This window comes from Amblyomma mixtum, chromosome 7 (genome assembly GCF_055824585.1).
Source record: "Amblyomma mixtum isolate Tamu chromosome 7, ASM5582458v1, whole genome shotgun sequence".
NCBI classification, from domain to species: domain Eukaryota; kingdom Metazoa; phylum Arthropoda; class Arachnida; order Ixodida; family Ixodidae; genus Amblyomma; species Amblyomma mixtum.
The window spans coordinates 112,494,930-112,511,879 of NC_143018.1; the positions used below are offsets into that span (position 1 = coordinate 112,494,930).

A 16,950-nucleotide genomic window follows, 5' to 3' on the forward strand; every position below is an offset into this window, starting at 1 on the left:
CAGTTCCGTCCGCTCAAGTGCTCCTTCTATGTCGCCTATGTTCTGCCTACATGCGCATACATGCGGAGTTGGTCATTATCTACTCTACATTCAAAGATCGCGGGGAGTTCTCGTACTACTACTCACGCAGTGATGCAGCGGTTGAGCGATGCGCCACTTCTGCGCAAGCGCAGCCAGAAGGCGCCGAAGAATTAATTTCTACCGAGAACAATATTTGTACTGTGCTGTCCTCAGCGTCAGTTTAAAGCCAGCCAATTCTGAACTATTTCATTCTTCCAGCAACGAAATTATTCGTGTGTCATCGGGATATTTTGTTTTACAGAATTATAAACAATTTCCTTATGAACTGATCGCCATAAAATCTCTCACAAACTTCAAATGCACTAGGTTTGCTGCTGATGCGAATTACCTAAATCATATATGTCAAGGCATGGAACACTGAAGTCCTGATTAAATTATTCAGCGGATCACCTAAGTAAGAAACACTTTCATTATTCCTCACTCTTGAAAGATGCCCAAAGTGGTTTTTGTCCTCAAACTAATATTTCAGTGTTCATGGCGCTCGTGGTTACATTATTTCTTAGTGTGCACTCCGTACGCTTTGTTATATGACTTCTATTTCCTCATTCTGACTTTTTGTGTATCAGTTTTATGCAGTTTAATCTGGAACCTCTTGAAACCATTCCTTGCTGTATTCCTTTCCACAATGAAAGCTCTTATAGCCCTGGTTTAGCCATATATAGGCCTGCTTTCTACCTTTAAATCAGCAGGGTGAGCCGCAGATTAAACGTATTAAACTTCCGTGCAGGTGGTAAAGTAGAGAAAGGGAAAATGCGCTCTCCTTGTTAAGGAGAAGAGGGAGCGGACAAGGGCGAGGGGAAGAGAGAGAGAGAGGGTAGGAGGCGCCGGGTGGCCAGATCAGATTTCGCTGATTCACAACGTCACGGCTACGTTTTCTTTTACAGCTGACGATGTAGATTCCACGGTCAAACGCAGGGCTGAATGGCTGGACCAGGACTATGACAGGTTGATTAATACGCCAAGCCGGTAAGCTTAGCTGTGCAACTTTTTTTTCTATGTATTCAAGGAGTACAGAGGGCAAAACGCATGTCTAGAACAAGCTCTGAGCGTGTTTCGGGCGTAACACGCGATAACTAGCGATAACACTTGGTTAAAATGGTCTCGATGTAAACATGTGCACTTAAACTCATAGAATTTCATCGTCATTTTTTGCCTTCTTGGTCGCAGTGGCTTTGGGAGCTCCGGAATACACAGTTTGGTTGTTCTAGGCATGTGTTTTGCCCTCTGTACGTTTTAGTAAGAAAGCACTACTCCAGACGTACCAGCCCCGAGCAGAAACCTTGTCACCTTGTGAACTTGCCTCGTCTTGCGCTCCGAACCAATCCCGAGCAACTCGGGTAAGCTCGGGTTAGTTCGGAGGAGCGTCGCCCTAGCTGTAGCCAATGGGAGGAAGCTCGGGTAAATTCGCAGGAAAGATCCCGCCAGCTGTAGCCAATGGGAAAAAGGTGTAATGACTGGTAGCGAGGTGTTGCTCGGGAAGAGCAACCCGTAGGGTACACCCCCGTACAATCCCTACCTGTGGCTGTGACAGAGTCAACCATATGCCAGTGCAGTGGCGCATCGTTTAACAGCTGCGCCACTGCGCTGGTAGTGGTATGAGGACTCGCCACGATCTATGAATGTTCAACAGAGAATTACAAATTTTGCATATATGGGTATTAACCCAATAAAGATATCGCGTCATACCCTTAAGGCGGAGCTTAATGGTGTACTCCATTTGAAGTATGAACGCATGCTTTCGCACTTGTACTTGGTTCAACTATGTTAAACCTCTACCACTTTTCTTGTTCATCCCTTACATGGGGTTTACTTATTTGCGGTTGTTTTCACTAAAAACGAATCATGGCGACCCTCGCCTGTATATTTCCTCGTTGTCTGTGTTGACGTAAATAGATGCTACACTAGACTGAAACTAAATAAAATATAGAATAAAATGACGGGAATGTTATATATCGGAAGTGCTTTATTGAAGGTAGTTTCTGTGCGCACTCAGTACCTTAGTGAAAGCAATTATAGTTCACTTCAAATAACCTAAAATACAACGCTTCATTCCTAACAATGTTATCAGAAGAATGCTGATATACATAGAGAACACAGCTCCGTGTAAAAACGTCATTTGCCTGAGCACTTGGCTCTCAATATCTGTTTCTACGTAGCGTACTGCGAATGCCGTGATGGCCGATATCAGAGATACGTGGGCATGACGCAGTGTTAGTTAAACATTATACTGGAGGTTCTATGATATTCGACGGCTACACAAAACATATTCAAAGCTTCACATGCTGGTGCTTTGAGAGTACTATATAGGAAAAGCGATAATCGCTGAGAGTCGCTAATGTAAGGTGAGGTGTGACTTCTAAAAACATTGCTTCTGAATTGGACATGGACGCAGATAAGCACCCACGCATTTGAATCGGCGCCGATGCCGAAGGCTTGATCTCCAACTATGCTGCCAGGTGGCGACACCTTCGGTTAGAAGAAAGGCGAGTCACATGTGTCAGTGTGAGAGACAGAGACTGTGATCGCCTCCATTCGGGCGCCCCGCACGCGCCGACATGCTGAAGGCGACAGCATTTGGCGTACCGGGGGCCATGCTTCGAAAAACGGTGGCCCGACGTGAGCGAGCAACTCAAGCAGACGAAGGCGTCACTGGGCAGGTATATTTATTACTTACACTTTCTCGGTCAGGTGATAAAAACATGCACGTTGGGAAGAATAACAACTTTGCGGCTGTCGAAGCCGCACCAATCAGCAAAGCAGCGCAGTGCTTACACTCCTGTCGCCCAGCGCAAAGCGCCAAACTGCGATGACAACAGTGAGCACAGATTCAAGCGGGGAGTCCGACCCTTTATTATACCAGCGTCACCAGTATGAGGATGCACTGCTCTGGCACAACACAAAAGCGCCAGAGATAGTTACGTTATAATGTGGCGAACAATAACGCACGTTTGTTGACCATTGTCTAGAAGCTGTGTTTTAGTGATTGCAATAACGTTTATGCTTTTAACCCAAGCGCGACCTTCAAACCTTTCAATTTCATATCTAATTATCGAAAAATGCACTAAACAATTTATATACGACGAAGCGAAAAAGTTTTGCTAGTTTGAAGCAGCACGGAAGACTGAGAGACGTACACAAGGCTATAAAAGTTTCAATCTACCGCCTCCTGACTCGTTCGCGCCAGGAGTTTCGCGATGCAATGACGCGGAGCCAGGTAATATTTTAATCCTAATTTCCACTGACACCGTGCATACGTTTAAATTCTGGAAGTACTGAGATTATTGTCACGGTATTTAATTTTCGGCAGTATTCTTTTTGGCATACATGTTATTACGCAGGAACTTATCAGTTCCCACAGCTATGATGAAAAATGCACACCACAGGTCGATGTCCTGACACCTTTCCTCCATGCTTGCAGAAAGCTTCGCGCTGAGAAAAGATTACAAGGAGGAGACATTTTCTCACGCTAAACAAGATAAGCGAAGAAATTTAAACGTCAACTGGTTCGGTCGATTTGTGTCGATTCTGTATTGTATCTAAACTCTCACGACGGGATGCTGTCGGAGAAATATGTATCGGTTATTAGCCGATGTGTATATTTATAATTATGTCACAAAAAAAACATGAAATGGAGAAAAGACAATCGCAGCCAAACTTTGCACGACAATCACTTCTGACAATGTTCAGGTATGCATCAGAGCATAATAACCTGCTTCTGCAACGTCCTTAAGAAAGGTCCGCGTAGACACAGACATCGAAAGGGAGAGGAACTAGCCATACTGAGAGCAGAACTAAATTTCATGTCGAAATCTTCTTCGAGTCATTTAGTTTGCGGAGATAATATGAACAAGTGTTAAAAGTGCCAATTTTGATTCCTATATATAGTTTTCACATGACGTCACAGGCGTCATCTTAGGGTGTACTAGCTAGCCTCCACAGTGTATGCGGGAACCGGTTTGCGAGGGAAACGCGCAAGCTTCCGTCAAGCTTTTTGGAGCGTGAGATGGCGGACACTATGACGTCGGTGCAAACTGTGTATATGTTGCGGTAGACACCATCCGACTTAACACCTCGCACATGTGCATTGAATACGAAGATATAGTTTGGCATAAATTACAGCGCGTGAAAAGGGTTTATGTTCACTGCTATAATGATGCAGTCATATTATAGTTCTGAAAGAGCTTAATTTGTAACAGCTGGCTATTCCACAAAAACTGTATCTCCGACAGGATGAAAAAGATAAAAGGAAAATGAATTTGGCATATGCATACATATATCTAATGTATTTTTTTCTGGAAGACAACGCTTTCATATCAACACTGAGTTCTATATCCGGCCGCAGGAGATGCGGCAGCGGTGCTACATTCTGGGAGATGAATCTGATTTCCTTCCTTTTTATTTCACCGTTTTCCGGAAGGTCCTCGTGGAAGACGTGGATTTTCGAAAATGGAAGCAGACATCAGAAGGTTGGTCAGATGGACAAGTCTTTATAGAGTAGTCGTAGGCTGGTGGACTTCACGCGAGCCAAACAAAACTTGCCTCCAGCTCTACAGGCACTATAGTACCGGGACCTTCTGTGATATGCATGCACGTGGGATCAGAGAACATGGAAGAGACATTTATCAAGACATGGAACACTAATAGTGAATACTCCATTTTTATTATGTTATTCAGCTGCAGACGGAATTAAAAATACTTTAGTATACTTGTTCGCAGCGCCAGGAATCTGTGGCTGCAACGGCACTAGCCACAGGTGAGCACATAAAAGCTAAGCGCGACAGTCTTTTTGCCATTTAAAGTGATAGCTAGAAAAAGTGTGCCGAACTTACTGGCCACGTCGTGATTTCCAAGTGTCCCTTATAACTTAGCAATTGGTTGAAGTCTTGAGCAAAAATGCACTAAATATAATACAGCCAAGAACTAGAGTGGGAATATCAGAGAACAATTTTGTTGCGAAGAAACATCTATAGTAATTACTCTGGTCCAACAAGGTCATCGCATTATGTCTTTTAAGGAATGAATTACAGAACTTTCACTGTGTTGGCGGCAACATAAGAAGATAAATATTAAGGTAACCCAAGCTTCCTTGGCTAAGCAAGTTTTCAGCTGTAATATGCCACAGGTATGGAAATTATGTGGTGTGCACCTTTACGTAGATCCCCTAAGAAAATGGTAATTGTTTCGTCTGAGAGTATACCGCAAGTGGAAGACATTTTCTTTCTCAAAATGGAAGACCTTTTAAGATTGTATACAATGTTTTTAAAGTATTTCTTGGGCACCGGCTCGGTGCATATGATCAGTTAGGGAAGTGAATTGTTCTCCTAACAACTGCGCCCGTACGGTGTAATGCCTTGCGCATGTTGCCCCGATATTTTTTCGGCACAGTTGTTTACTGTATAAAAATCCTAAAAAAAATCGATGTACTATCTCGTGTGAAAACCCTATATATGTATGCACAGAATGCTTAGTTGAATCAGTGCACTATGCTTTTTTAAAAACTAAAAGAAACGAAAGTTTAAAATGTATACCGAAGTCGTTAAGTAGATTCGTTGAATAGGCAAACAAACCAGTATTGTACGGCTGCATTTTATGAAATGAATTATGAATAACTGCAGAAACATGCAGGGGGATCACCTAAATGAACTAACTAAAATGTACATGAAGTCATTGCAAATTACTGGTAAGAAAGCAAAGAAACAAACAAAATTTTCCGCTATTTATGTGTTGAATTCCACCAGTGACTAAAGAATGAGATGTTCAGCTAAAGTAAACATTTTCTCAAGTCCCACAAATGTACATTGAAAACAGTCTCCCAGTTGTCCCCTTTAATTAAACTTCAAGGAATGTCATAAAATATGTCCCGGATAAGGACGAATTTTCCTTTAAGTGCGGAGATTTTGACCAAGCTGCTCTAAGGTGGGTGCTAATGGGGACTCGATGAAAGAGACACCTCTTTACGACCGACAAGTGCTTGCTTCACTGATGTGCGCTGGGAAAAGATTAAACTTATGCTACCTACAAAGCTTTCAAAAACACTTACACGACGTGCGCTATGACGCCTTGAATATTAAAGCGCGAAGGATGTCATGGGCGTAAAAAACTAGCGCGCCTTTCTCTGCCATAGGTTAGTGCACAGCACATGACATGGAACACGAGAAATTATTCCCTACTGAGGGGAATACTGACAACTCTTCTCAGCACTTTCCTTAAAATGAATGAATATGGGAGAGCATAGCAAATGATGGACAGGACTTACACGCTATGACTAAAATGTAATATTCTTTTTTTTGTACAGCAACGAAAAGGAGTAACTCAAACAATCAACCTCAGAATACTGAACATGTGCTGAATTTAGCATTTACTACACTTTCTTTAGCGTTGCACTATTTCACATAAATTAAATATCAATTTTTAACCCCTTGAATCAAATAGTGAGTGTCAAAAAACATGCTTTTTATACTTTAGCCTCATCGTACTGGCTGACAGAAGCACTTTTACAAATGATCTCCACATCTTTCTTTGTCTCTCCCTGAGACATATATGAGGAACTAAGCAAAGCCTTTCCTGCCCACAGGACACTACCATGCAGCAACTGGTGAATGCAGAAGACATAAAACAAGATGTCCAGCTAACACGGGGGCCGTCAGCGAAACGGCAAGAAAAACGTGACGCAAGATGGCACTTGTAACTAAGAATCACCTTTTGCCCTGAAGTTGAAACATTTGCTCAGCTTTTAGGCTACCAGGACACATGAGCAGTTTAACAATTGCTATCATCAATTTGTCTGTCTTGTCTTGGTAACACTGCTTAAAATATATTCAAAAATAGATTCTTCTTTAACTTCTAATAGATCCTTCTTTCACTTCTACTACCTACCGCTGATGAAACTGAAACCCGCGACTGCTATAGAAACTCGCTGTTTTCCTTTCTCTGCACTACTGCTCGATGGCATGTTTCCATCCCTACAAGTTTCTCCGGACTTGCTGCATAAAAGAGCGGTTCCGATCATCTCCTGGGAGCACCCACTACGCTCAGCGTCAAGCGCACGCTGCAACTTTCAAAATATGCTACGCAAAACGAGGTGCCGAAGAGAGGCCATTGAAAACTGCAGCCGCCCAACTGCCTAAAGCTACCGCGGGAGGGACAATACGCGCGACGCTCAGCATCTGCGCGGCACACACAGTCTGTGAGATGAATTGCGCGAATTGTGAACTAAGACTAAGAGACAACAACCACAAAAAGGCAGACACGTAAAGCTGGCATTGCGACCAGACGAGGCCAGGCTGTGATGATCCGTCTTTGTCGCGTGCTGGTACAACAAGAGGCTTGAAAGGGAAAACAGCTAGTATGAAAAGGACCATGAAGCACACGCATTCAACCTCGGTGTAAGAACAACACTAGTTGACTTGATATGGTCGGCACGCACTGCAGCCATTTCATGACACGCCCCACTGCTACTGCAGGCCAATGCTGGCATTCCGATTGCGCTGAATTCGGCACGCATCTGTCATGGACAGTTGTAATTAAAAGTTTGCGCTGCACAGGTATTTGTTGCACAACCGTTAAATCTCTAGAAATGCTCAAGGCGCTACGTTTTAATGATTACAGAACAACGGGAACAGATATGAGGTTGCGTCTGAAACACGTCTGTAACACAGTTAAAATTTTGGCACATCTCTGTTCATATGTTCAGGTGACCGCCAGTTTCGTGTAATAAATTCTAGACCCGGTGCCAATGAACTGCAGTCTAGTGCAGCTGCTTTTCGTTCCCAGCTGCCCTTTCGTTTTTGGTATGGCGCTTCATCTGTGAAACTAGGCAGCCATATGTAATAACTCCGCTGTGAGCAAGGAATGAACGCGACAGATTGCTGGCGGGAAAAGCGCACCACAGAAGGAAGGACCAGTGCATGACGAAAGAAGAATCCCCACATTTGGCCTCCCAATGCGCCCAAGGGTGCCCACACCCGGCAGCAGCCGCTTCCGCGCCTGGCAGAGCGAGACATCCGGGAAGGCATCGCAGTGTGCCGACACGCCCGCGAAGGGCGCTTAAGTCATGAATTGTCCGACGCTGCCAGTCTTCGGCGCCATCCGTGGAGGGCACGCGGCGGAGGTGGCCACGGGTCGCCGCTGGGCCCTCAGACGAAGGAATGTTCGCACTCAGACGGCCGTCGCCGTGATGCTGCGTTCCCTGTGCTTCCGGGCCCGGATCTCGGTCTGGATGTCCACGTCCGGGCGGAACAGCTCCTTGCACCGCTGCAAACAGGGGTACCCAAAGACACGCTCAGTCTTCGCGTCCACGCACAACACCCTCTCGCTGACACATTTACGAATGACATAGTTACGAGCTATTTGGTTCCATTCCGTTTGGCTGGCCAGCTTAATGATCGGACACGGACGGTGTCGGTATGCGGCGAGGACACATTACTGACTTTTAGCTTTATTGAAGACGGTTCTAAGCCAGGGCAAAATTATGCAGCGCAGACAGGAGAGGGGTGGCTAGGCGCGAGACAATGAGTGTGGATGTGAAGAGTGCAGAAGTAAAGCTAAGTGATCGAAAGGGGTCAGCAAGAAACATGGCAGTGATTGTTTCAGCCGATGCTCTGTGTAAACATAATTTTCGCCGAGGGTTATCCCAGAACGTGACTACTGACGCAGCTTTAAGTTTCTGTAGCTCTTAGTATTTCATCTTTTACTGCGGATAAGGTAATCTTGTTGGCACCTTTTTTGACTGGACATGGGTTACACTATATTTTTTTTTCTGCACAGCTATACTGTGTTTGAACCATTTTACATTTTACTGCTATGCCGTGTTTTTAGCTGCCCCCCGTTTCATTGTGCAAGCGGCTTAAGACTTAATGGTCAGGCTATTCCTTTGTCACTCTTTGTACTTTCACAGCAACTGCTGTTAGCGCCTGTTCCTGTGTTTCGCATCGTAACAGCAGCCGTAATGGCCGGCGTAACCAGAGGGTGGTTAACACGGAAACCATCCGGAAAGTGGTTACCATGCAAGGACTAGGGTGAGGCGAAAGCGTAGGAATCCCCAAACGGAGTTTGGTTAGCGTGGGAGGAGGAGTGTGCGTGCATAAAAAGGTGGAGCCGGTATGCGTTTGCAACTGGAGTCACTCTTGGGGTAATTACTTCGGAAGGATAAGCAGGATTACCGTGGAACAGTTTCGGTTTAATTTAAGCGGCTTAACGTCCAAAAGCGACTCATGCTATGAGGGAGACCGTAGTGAAGGGCTCCGGAAATTTCGACCACCTGGGGTTCTTTAACGTGCACTGACATCGTACAGTACATGGGCCTATAGCATTTCGCCTCCATCGAAATTCAACCACCGCGGCTGGGATCGAAACCGCGTATTTCGGGTCAGCAGCAGAGCGCCATAACCACAGAGCCACAGCGGCGGGCACCGTGGAAGAGGGTAAGGCGAGAGATTAGGAAGGTGTTAACGAAGGGTGGTTAGTGCGGGAATCATCCGGAAGGTGTTTCCCTGGAAGAAGGAGGAGGTTTGCCGCTGAAGGTGGATGGTGTGGCGAGAGCGTAGGAAGGGCCAACCGACGGGTGGTTAAGACTTGAACCATCCTGTAGGCGGTTACCATGCAAGGAGTAGGGTGTGGCGCGAGGGGAGGAATCCTGAGCAAGAGGATGGTTACCGCGGAAGGTGGACGATATGACGAGAGCGTAACAAAGTACAACCGGTGGGCTGTTGCCACTGTAATCACCCGTAGGGTACGCCGGAAAGAGGACGGTTTTAGCCTTATCATAACCCAAAATGAAAAGCAATTTCTCTTAAGTGTAAGGAACTGATTCCAGGAGAGCACAAGCGCAGCAGGGGGCGGAGGAGAGTTTGGTGGGCGGACGAAATCAAGGAGTTTGCCGGAATAAGGCAACCGTAGTTCATACAGAACAGAGTTGACTGGAGGAATGTGGTAGAGGCTTTTGTCCTGCAGTGGACATAGTCGGCCTGACCAATGTGGTGATGATGGCGATAAATTGCTGGTGAGAGCGCAGGGGGGACTCCAAGAAGATCGATTTGCGCAACGAGAAGAGGCCGTTGCGCATACCACTGCATTTTGCTGATCCTGTGTCAGACACAATGCCCTTGTCAAAAGAAAACGAGAGAATTGCAGTTTCGAAAAACTCAAGGTAAACTTCCTTTCTGCTGCTGCAAGATATTTTTTGTTGCTACATCCCTAATGAGGCCCCCTAAAATATTCAAGGCTTTTTTTTTGTCCTTGCGCGTAAGAGGTGATTCAATGTCCTGTTCCACTGCTTCTGCTGTTAGCCGATGGGCGGGCCTCTGTAAGTGCGGGAATATGAAACATGTTGCGTATGCGCACAGCTTCAGTATCAGTTATTCTTAAATTTCATTTCCTCCGAAGCACGCATCGCTCACATTAGCCGCGTTCACATGAGTGCAACAGAATGCGTTTTGAGTCGATTTTTCGTGAGAAAGAGCAGCTTTTGAAAAGGAGAGCCGTGATTAGTCTTCTACTCTCTTCCGCAACGTTTTTGCACTTTCCCTGAAATAGTGAACTGCAGTCGACTTCAGTTGCATTCATGTAAACGCGGCTATTATCGAGGAGCGAAAACTAACCAAACAGCTGCAGCCACTGGGCCCACCTTCTCCCATACAGTGCGGCCGAGGAAGAGGCCGGCTCATAAAGACTATCATGCTCTAAACTTGTTAAGCGAATGGCGCCTTAAGAGAGAATAGCATTGGGGGCTAACGCGGATGAAATCTTGCGCGCAGATTTCGCGGCGGAAGGGAAGCAACACTGAGCCCACCGTGCGCAGGTCCCCCGGCGTGACGATGAACTTGTAGATGGCGTATCCCGGTATGCAGAGCATGGTGGACAGGGCCAGGATCCAGCCGATGAGCTGACCCCACCAGGGGTAGACGTAGTCGATGTACTTCAGGGGCCGGTACTGCACCAGGCTGAACACGAACACCCCCTGCGAGAATGAGGTCTCTGTGAGCGCACAATGCAGCCGTCCCTTCTTCGGGAGCGCCAAAAAAAAAAAAAACGAACTCTTTTCATCAAAGCACGCGAAGAACCCTATCGGTTCGTGAGGAGGCATTTTGTGTGCAGCTGCTCGTAGACAGCGGTTGCAAACCCCAACAAAGCTGCCTATCTCCTGCTTCGCATGCAAGGCTCTGGGGCTGCTACCCAGGGAGAACATGCCAACCAGAGCTACAAAGGACAAAATCAGTGGGCATAACGAGCGATGGACAGCCTGGGAAATTGTGTCCACCACTCGTAGTTACGTCCTTGTTTATTTGGCGCTGCCTACTATTAGTCACCACTTGACAAGCAAACGACTAGCTCAGCTGCCACCGCTTACAAGGGCAGATTTGTTACAGGCGAATGGATCGCACTTCCGCCATGTGCTCACGCGTTGACGGACGACATTGTGCCATTTGTGGTAATCTGACAATATCCTCAAGTTTAACGCAAGAACCTTATCAAGTGAGGCTAGCTTAGCAGTGCTATTGGAGGAATTAGCCGGTATTAAATGGGATGTCATAGGGCTTAGTGAGGTTAGGAGGACAGATGAGGCGTATACAGTATTAAAGGGCGGGCATGTACTGTGCTATCGTGGATTAGTAGATAGGCGAGAACTAGGTGTGGGATTCCTCATTAATCAGGATATAGCTGGCAACATCGAGGAGTTTTACAGTACTAACGAGAGAGTGGCAGCTATCGTAATTAGGCTTAATAAGAGGTACAAGCTGAAGGTGGTGCAGGCCTACGCGCCTACATCAAGCCATGATGACCAGATAGTTGAAAGCTTCTATGAGGATGTGGAATCGGCAATGACCAAAGTAAAATCACAGTACACTGTACTGATGGGCGACTTTAATGCAAAGATAGGTAAAAAGCAGGCTGGAGACAAGGCGGTAGGTGACTATGGCATAGGTTCTAGGAACAGTAGGGGAGAGTTATTAGTAGAGTTCGCAGATAGAAATAATTTACGGATTATGAATACCTTCTTCCGCAAACGAGCAAACAGGAAGTGGACTTGGAAGAGCCCCAATGGTGAGACTAAAAATGAAATAGATTTCATATTGTGCGCACACCCTGGCATCGTAGAGGATGTGGAGGTCCTCGGTAAGGTCCGTTGTAGCGACCACAGAATGGTAAGGTCTCGTGTTAGCTTAGATTTGAAGAGGGAACGGAGGAAACTGGTGAAGCGAAAGGCTATTAACGAGTTAGCATTAAGAGGGAAGGTAGAGGAATTCAGAATGTCGCTGCAAAACAGATTTTCCGCTTTAACTGATGAAGACGACCGCAGTGTTGAAACAATGAATGATAATCTTACAGCTATCGTTACAGAGTGCGCCGCAGAAGTAGGTGGTAGGATGGTTCGACAGGATACCAGCAAGCTATCTCAGGAGACCAAAAATCTGATTAAGAAACGCCAAAGCATGAGGACGTCTAACTCCACAGACAGGATAGAACTAGCAGAGCTATCGAAGTTAATAAATAAGCGCAAGGTAGCCGACATAAGAAAGTTTAACATGGAGAAAATTGAGCATGCTCTAAGGAACGGCGGTAGCCTAAAATCAGTGAGGAGAAAACTGGGCATAGGTAAAAACCAGATGTATGCGCTAAAAGACAAACAGGGCAATGTCATCAGCAATATGGATAAGATAGTTGAATTAGCCGAAGAGTTCTACACAAATCTATACAGTAGCGAATGTAATCATCAAGTTACTGAGGGAGGCAGTCAAGCACAGCAATGGGACATCCTGCCAGTAACGAAGGAGGAAGTAAAGAAAGCCTTAGGAGCAATGCAAAGAGGGAAAGCAGCTGGTGAGGATCAGGTAACAGCAGATTTGTTGAAGGACGGAGGAGAGATTGTGCTACAAAAACTAGCCACCCTCTATACGCAATGCCTTGTGACCTCGAGAGTACCAGAAGCTTGGAAGAACGCTAACATTATCTTAATTCATAAGAAAGGAGATGTGAAGGACTTGAAAAATTACAGACCAATCAGCTTATTGTCCGTTGCCTACAAGGTATTTACTAAGGTAATCGCTAATAGAGTCAGGACAACCTTGGACTTTAGTCAACCAAATGATCAGGCAGGCTTTCGTAAAGGATACTCGACAATAGACCACATTCACACTATCAATCAGGTGATAGAGAAATGCACAGAATATAACCAACCCTTATATATAGCCTTCATTGATTACGAGAAAGCATTTGACTCGGTGGAAACCTCAGCTGTCATGCAGGCATTGCGGAATCAGGGTGTAGAAGAGTGTTATGTGAAAATATTGGAAGATATTTATAACAACTGCACAGCTACTATAGTTCTCCATAAAGTCAGCAATAAAATTCCAATACGGAAAGGGGTCAGGCAGGGAGACACGATCTCGCCAATGCTCTTCACTGCCTGCTTACAGGAGGTATTCCGGGGACTGGAATGGGAACAGTTGGGGATAAGAGTTAATGGAGAATACCTGAGTAATTTGCGATTCGCTGATGACATTGCCTTGCTAAGCCACTCAGGACAAGAACTGCAAAGCATGATCAATCAGTTAGACAGGCAGAGCAGAACGGTGGGGCTAAGAATTAACATGCAGAAAACCAAAGTAATGTTCAACAGCCTAGCAAGGGAACAGCAGTTCGCAATTGGTAGCGAGGTGCTGGAAGTAGTAAGAGAATATGTCTACTTAGGGCAGGTAGTGACCGCAGATCCGGATCATGAGAGGGAAATAACTAGAAGAATACGAATGGGGTGGAGCGCATATGGTAGGTTCTCTCAGATCATGAATGGTAGCTTACCAATATCCCTGAAGAGAAAAGTATACAACAGCTGTATCCTACCGGTACTCACCTATGGGGCAGAAACGTGGAGGCTAACAAAGAGGGTTCAGCTTAAGTTAAGAACAACGCAGCGAGCTATGGAAAGGAAAATGATAGGTGTAACGTTAAGAGATCGGAAGAGGGCGGAGTGGGTGAGGGAACAAACGCGGGTTAATGACATCTTAGTTGAAATCAAGAGGAAGAAATGGGCTTGGGCAGGGCATGTAATGCGAAGGCAAGATAACCGCTGGTCCTTAAGGGTAACGGAGTGGATTCCAAGAGAAAGCAAACGTAGCAGGGGACGGCAGAAAGTTAGGTGGGCGGATGAGATTAAGAAGTTTGCAGGGATACAGTGGCGGCAACTGACAAAGGACAGGGTTAATTGGAGAGACATGGGAGAGGCCTTTGCCCTGCAGTGGGTGTAGTCAGGCTGATGATGATGATGATGATGATGACAATATCCTGTGGGCCCTGGTCGAGGGACAGGGTCCTTTCGGCGGCTCGGGACAGATGCCCCGTTTGTTTTTTGACAGAGTTGAGCTGTCATCGTTGGCCTAGCACACAGCCAGCGTAGACGAGTGGCAATGCTGACACGAAGGATTGCGGCTATTTTGGTCTCAGTAGGAGGTTGAACGAATAGCATTGAGTATAATAACACTGAAACTGTCTCTACGCAGCTGTAACTCCACAAGATTCAAATTTTCTGTCGGCAATCAAACTGTCGGCACGGCGGGTGCTCCTGACATAGTCAAATGCGACCATACCAATTGGTGAGTCAGGCGTGGATGATCGTGTCGCCTCTTCCCTGTCTATCACACGACTCTACAAACGATTCAAGAGAGAACCGATGGCCAGTGATAAGGCCGTCGCTCCGCGCTTCACGCCACCTATTCCGCTCTGACCTCTTCCATAAGCTCTCGCCATACTCTGGACAACACACACTCCATGATAGCAACTATGCACGCTATCAGTTGCACAACCTGGGACACCTCAAGGTGCGTTATTCGGGGTTTGGGAGTGCAAACCCTAGCTCTGAAGCGTTTCTTCGGCTAAGGGGGTCCAACTTACGAAGCAGACGCAAGGTGTCAGGAAGACCCAGCAGAACTTCCACCACCTGCAGGGCCGGTAGCCAATCATGTCCTCCAGGTTGTCGTAGTAGCGCGCCGCACCTGCGACGCGAAGACACACTCTGAGCAGTGCGGGTACTCGGAGCAAAGGAGATGAACGCGGAGGGCCGGCGACGGCCACTCGCCCAGGTGTATGAGTGAAGCATTGAGGACCGGCACCCCCTACTTAACCTGGGCTACACCAACATCGACGAAAAAGCTTACCGGGTTGTCCTATCAACGGTGCTGGTAGGAAATGCGCATTTCCAGAAGTTCTTAACGGTACAATGAGGACTCACTTATGCAACTGTAGGCACCAAATATTTGCTTTCGTGTTGTCTTGTTTAAAATGATGAGTTATACATTAATATACATGGATCCCCCCATGATATCCTCCTATGACCGCTAAGTAATTTATAATTGAATTTATTGGCGCTGTTTCGCTTGCACCGACCGAACGATGGCTCGGTCACTATGAACCATGAATGTTCACTATGAACCATTCGCAAAGGCTAGGCCGCAAACACTCACCGTAGGACCACGATATGGAGACCACCTCGAAGAAGATGAGGAAGAGCAGGGCGAAGCCGCTGGCTGCGTAGTACTCAAATAACTGGAACACGTACATGCCGCCCTGCGAGAGTAAGCTCAGCATGAGGCATCACTCAGCTGGGCAGTGCAACTCGCGCAGACTGGCAGTCGATGCGGGGTAGCATATTATATATAGTTCCGCAAAATTGGGCCAGATGAAGACAGTTTTTGGAACGACACTTATTGACTGTAGGGATGGTTCGTAAACATTAGAGAAGTGCAAATGGAAGAGAGGGACTGCAAATCTGGCATAATTTAGTCTCTGGTTGCTGCATCAGGGTAAAACCCTTAAGAAAACTGTATTTAGTCTAGTTGGGTGTTTTCTAGCACAATCGGCTGTAGAACGTACAGGAGGGATTTCCGGAGAGGTAAACAAGACAGTCGCGGTGGAGAGTTGGACTAGTTGGTCGTTCATCTTGTTGTAAAAGGACTAGCGCTTCAGACGAGAACTAAAAAAGAGAATAACACAGGGCTCATGTAAATACGAGCGTCTTATCTTCTCTTTTCGAGTCCTCGTCAACAAAGGCGTTCATTATGTATTAAAATATAGTAAACAAGACAGGGAATGTAAGATAATGAACACTTGCCCGGACTATGAGCGGTGCGGTTATGGAGGCCATTTTATCCGGGCGCGGTTAGGAATACCCACAAGCGGCGTTATAGTTGCTATAGAGGGGTACTTGCTAAAAGAGTTACGTCACAGCCTCTCTCTCTTTTTGCCTTCCTGCGTGTTCTCCGCTCCTCAAAGAAGCATTGTTGCTGCCTACGAGCGGCTCTTTTGATGCGTTGGCATTAGTACCCCCATGTTGGAAAAATCTGTGCGTCCAACTCTCCGTCTGGCTGAAGCCTCGGTTGGCAGGTGGCAGAGTGGAGAGTGGGAAATCATCTCTCTATTTTCAGAGGAAGAGGAGCAAAAAATTGGCTGAAGGCTTAGCTTAGTTAAGCCTGGCTGATTGCGAAAGCAATAACACCTGGCTGCGCTTGGTTCTGCTGGTAGTTTCGTTTCTCGAATTCACGCGTAGACGCGTAGCAGACTCGAACTCGCCAACTCTTATCTCTTGTTCTTCACGTCGCTGAGCCACGATGTCACCGTCTCGAATCACCACAATGCTCTGCTCTTTCTTCTTGGCAGTACACTGCAATCTTCTTTGAGCAAGCCGCTCTTCTTTCTGTTCCGGCGTTTCTTTCGCACGGCGTTTTCTTCTCTTGCGATTATATCGCTCCGCACTACTCATACATTCTTCTTGGGCATTCAGAAAAATTAATTAACTTAATTAGTTACTTTAATTAATTAAATTAATGAGCCTCCATCGATGAGACGAGTTGGGCCCCCAACTCTCCTCTTGTCGTGACG

At 46.2% G+C, this 16,950-nt stretch overlaps 1 protein-coding gene across 1 annotated transcript in view; it reads right to left on the minus strand.

Annotated features, from left to right (window-relative positions):
- Window positions 1-2,727: 2,727 nt before the first annotated feature.
- Gat (sodium- and chloride-dependent GABA transporter) overlaps window positions 2,728-16,950 on the minus strand; it is a 252,155-nt gene continuing 237,932 nt past the window's right edge. Inside the window, exons 9-12 of the mRNA XM_089553401.1 lie at window positions 15,537-15,639; window positions 14,968-15,068; window positions 10,871-11,038; window positions 2,728-8,334 (exon numbers count right to left, since the gene is read on the minus strand). Of these exons, the coding sequence (XP_089409527.1) occupies window positions 8,239-8,334; window positions 10,871-11,038; window positions 14,968-15,068; window positions 15,537-15,639 (468 nt within the window). The 3' untranslated portion in view covers window positions 2,728-8,238. The remainder of the gene's footprint in view (window positions 8,335-10,870; window positions 11,039-14,967; window positions 15,069-15,536; window positions 15,640-16,950) is intronic.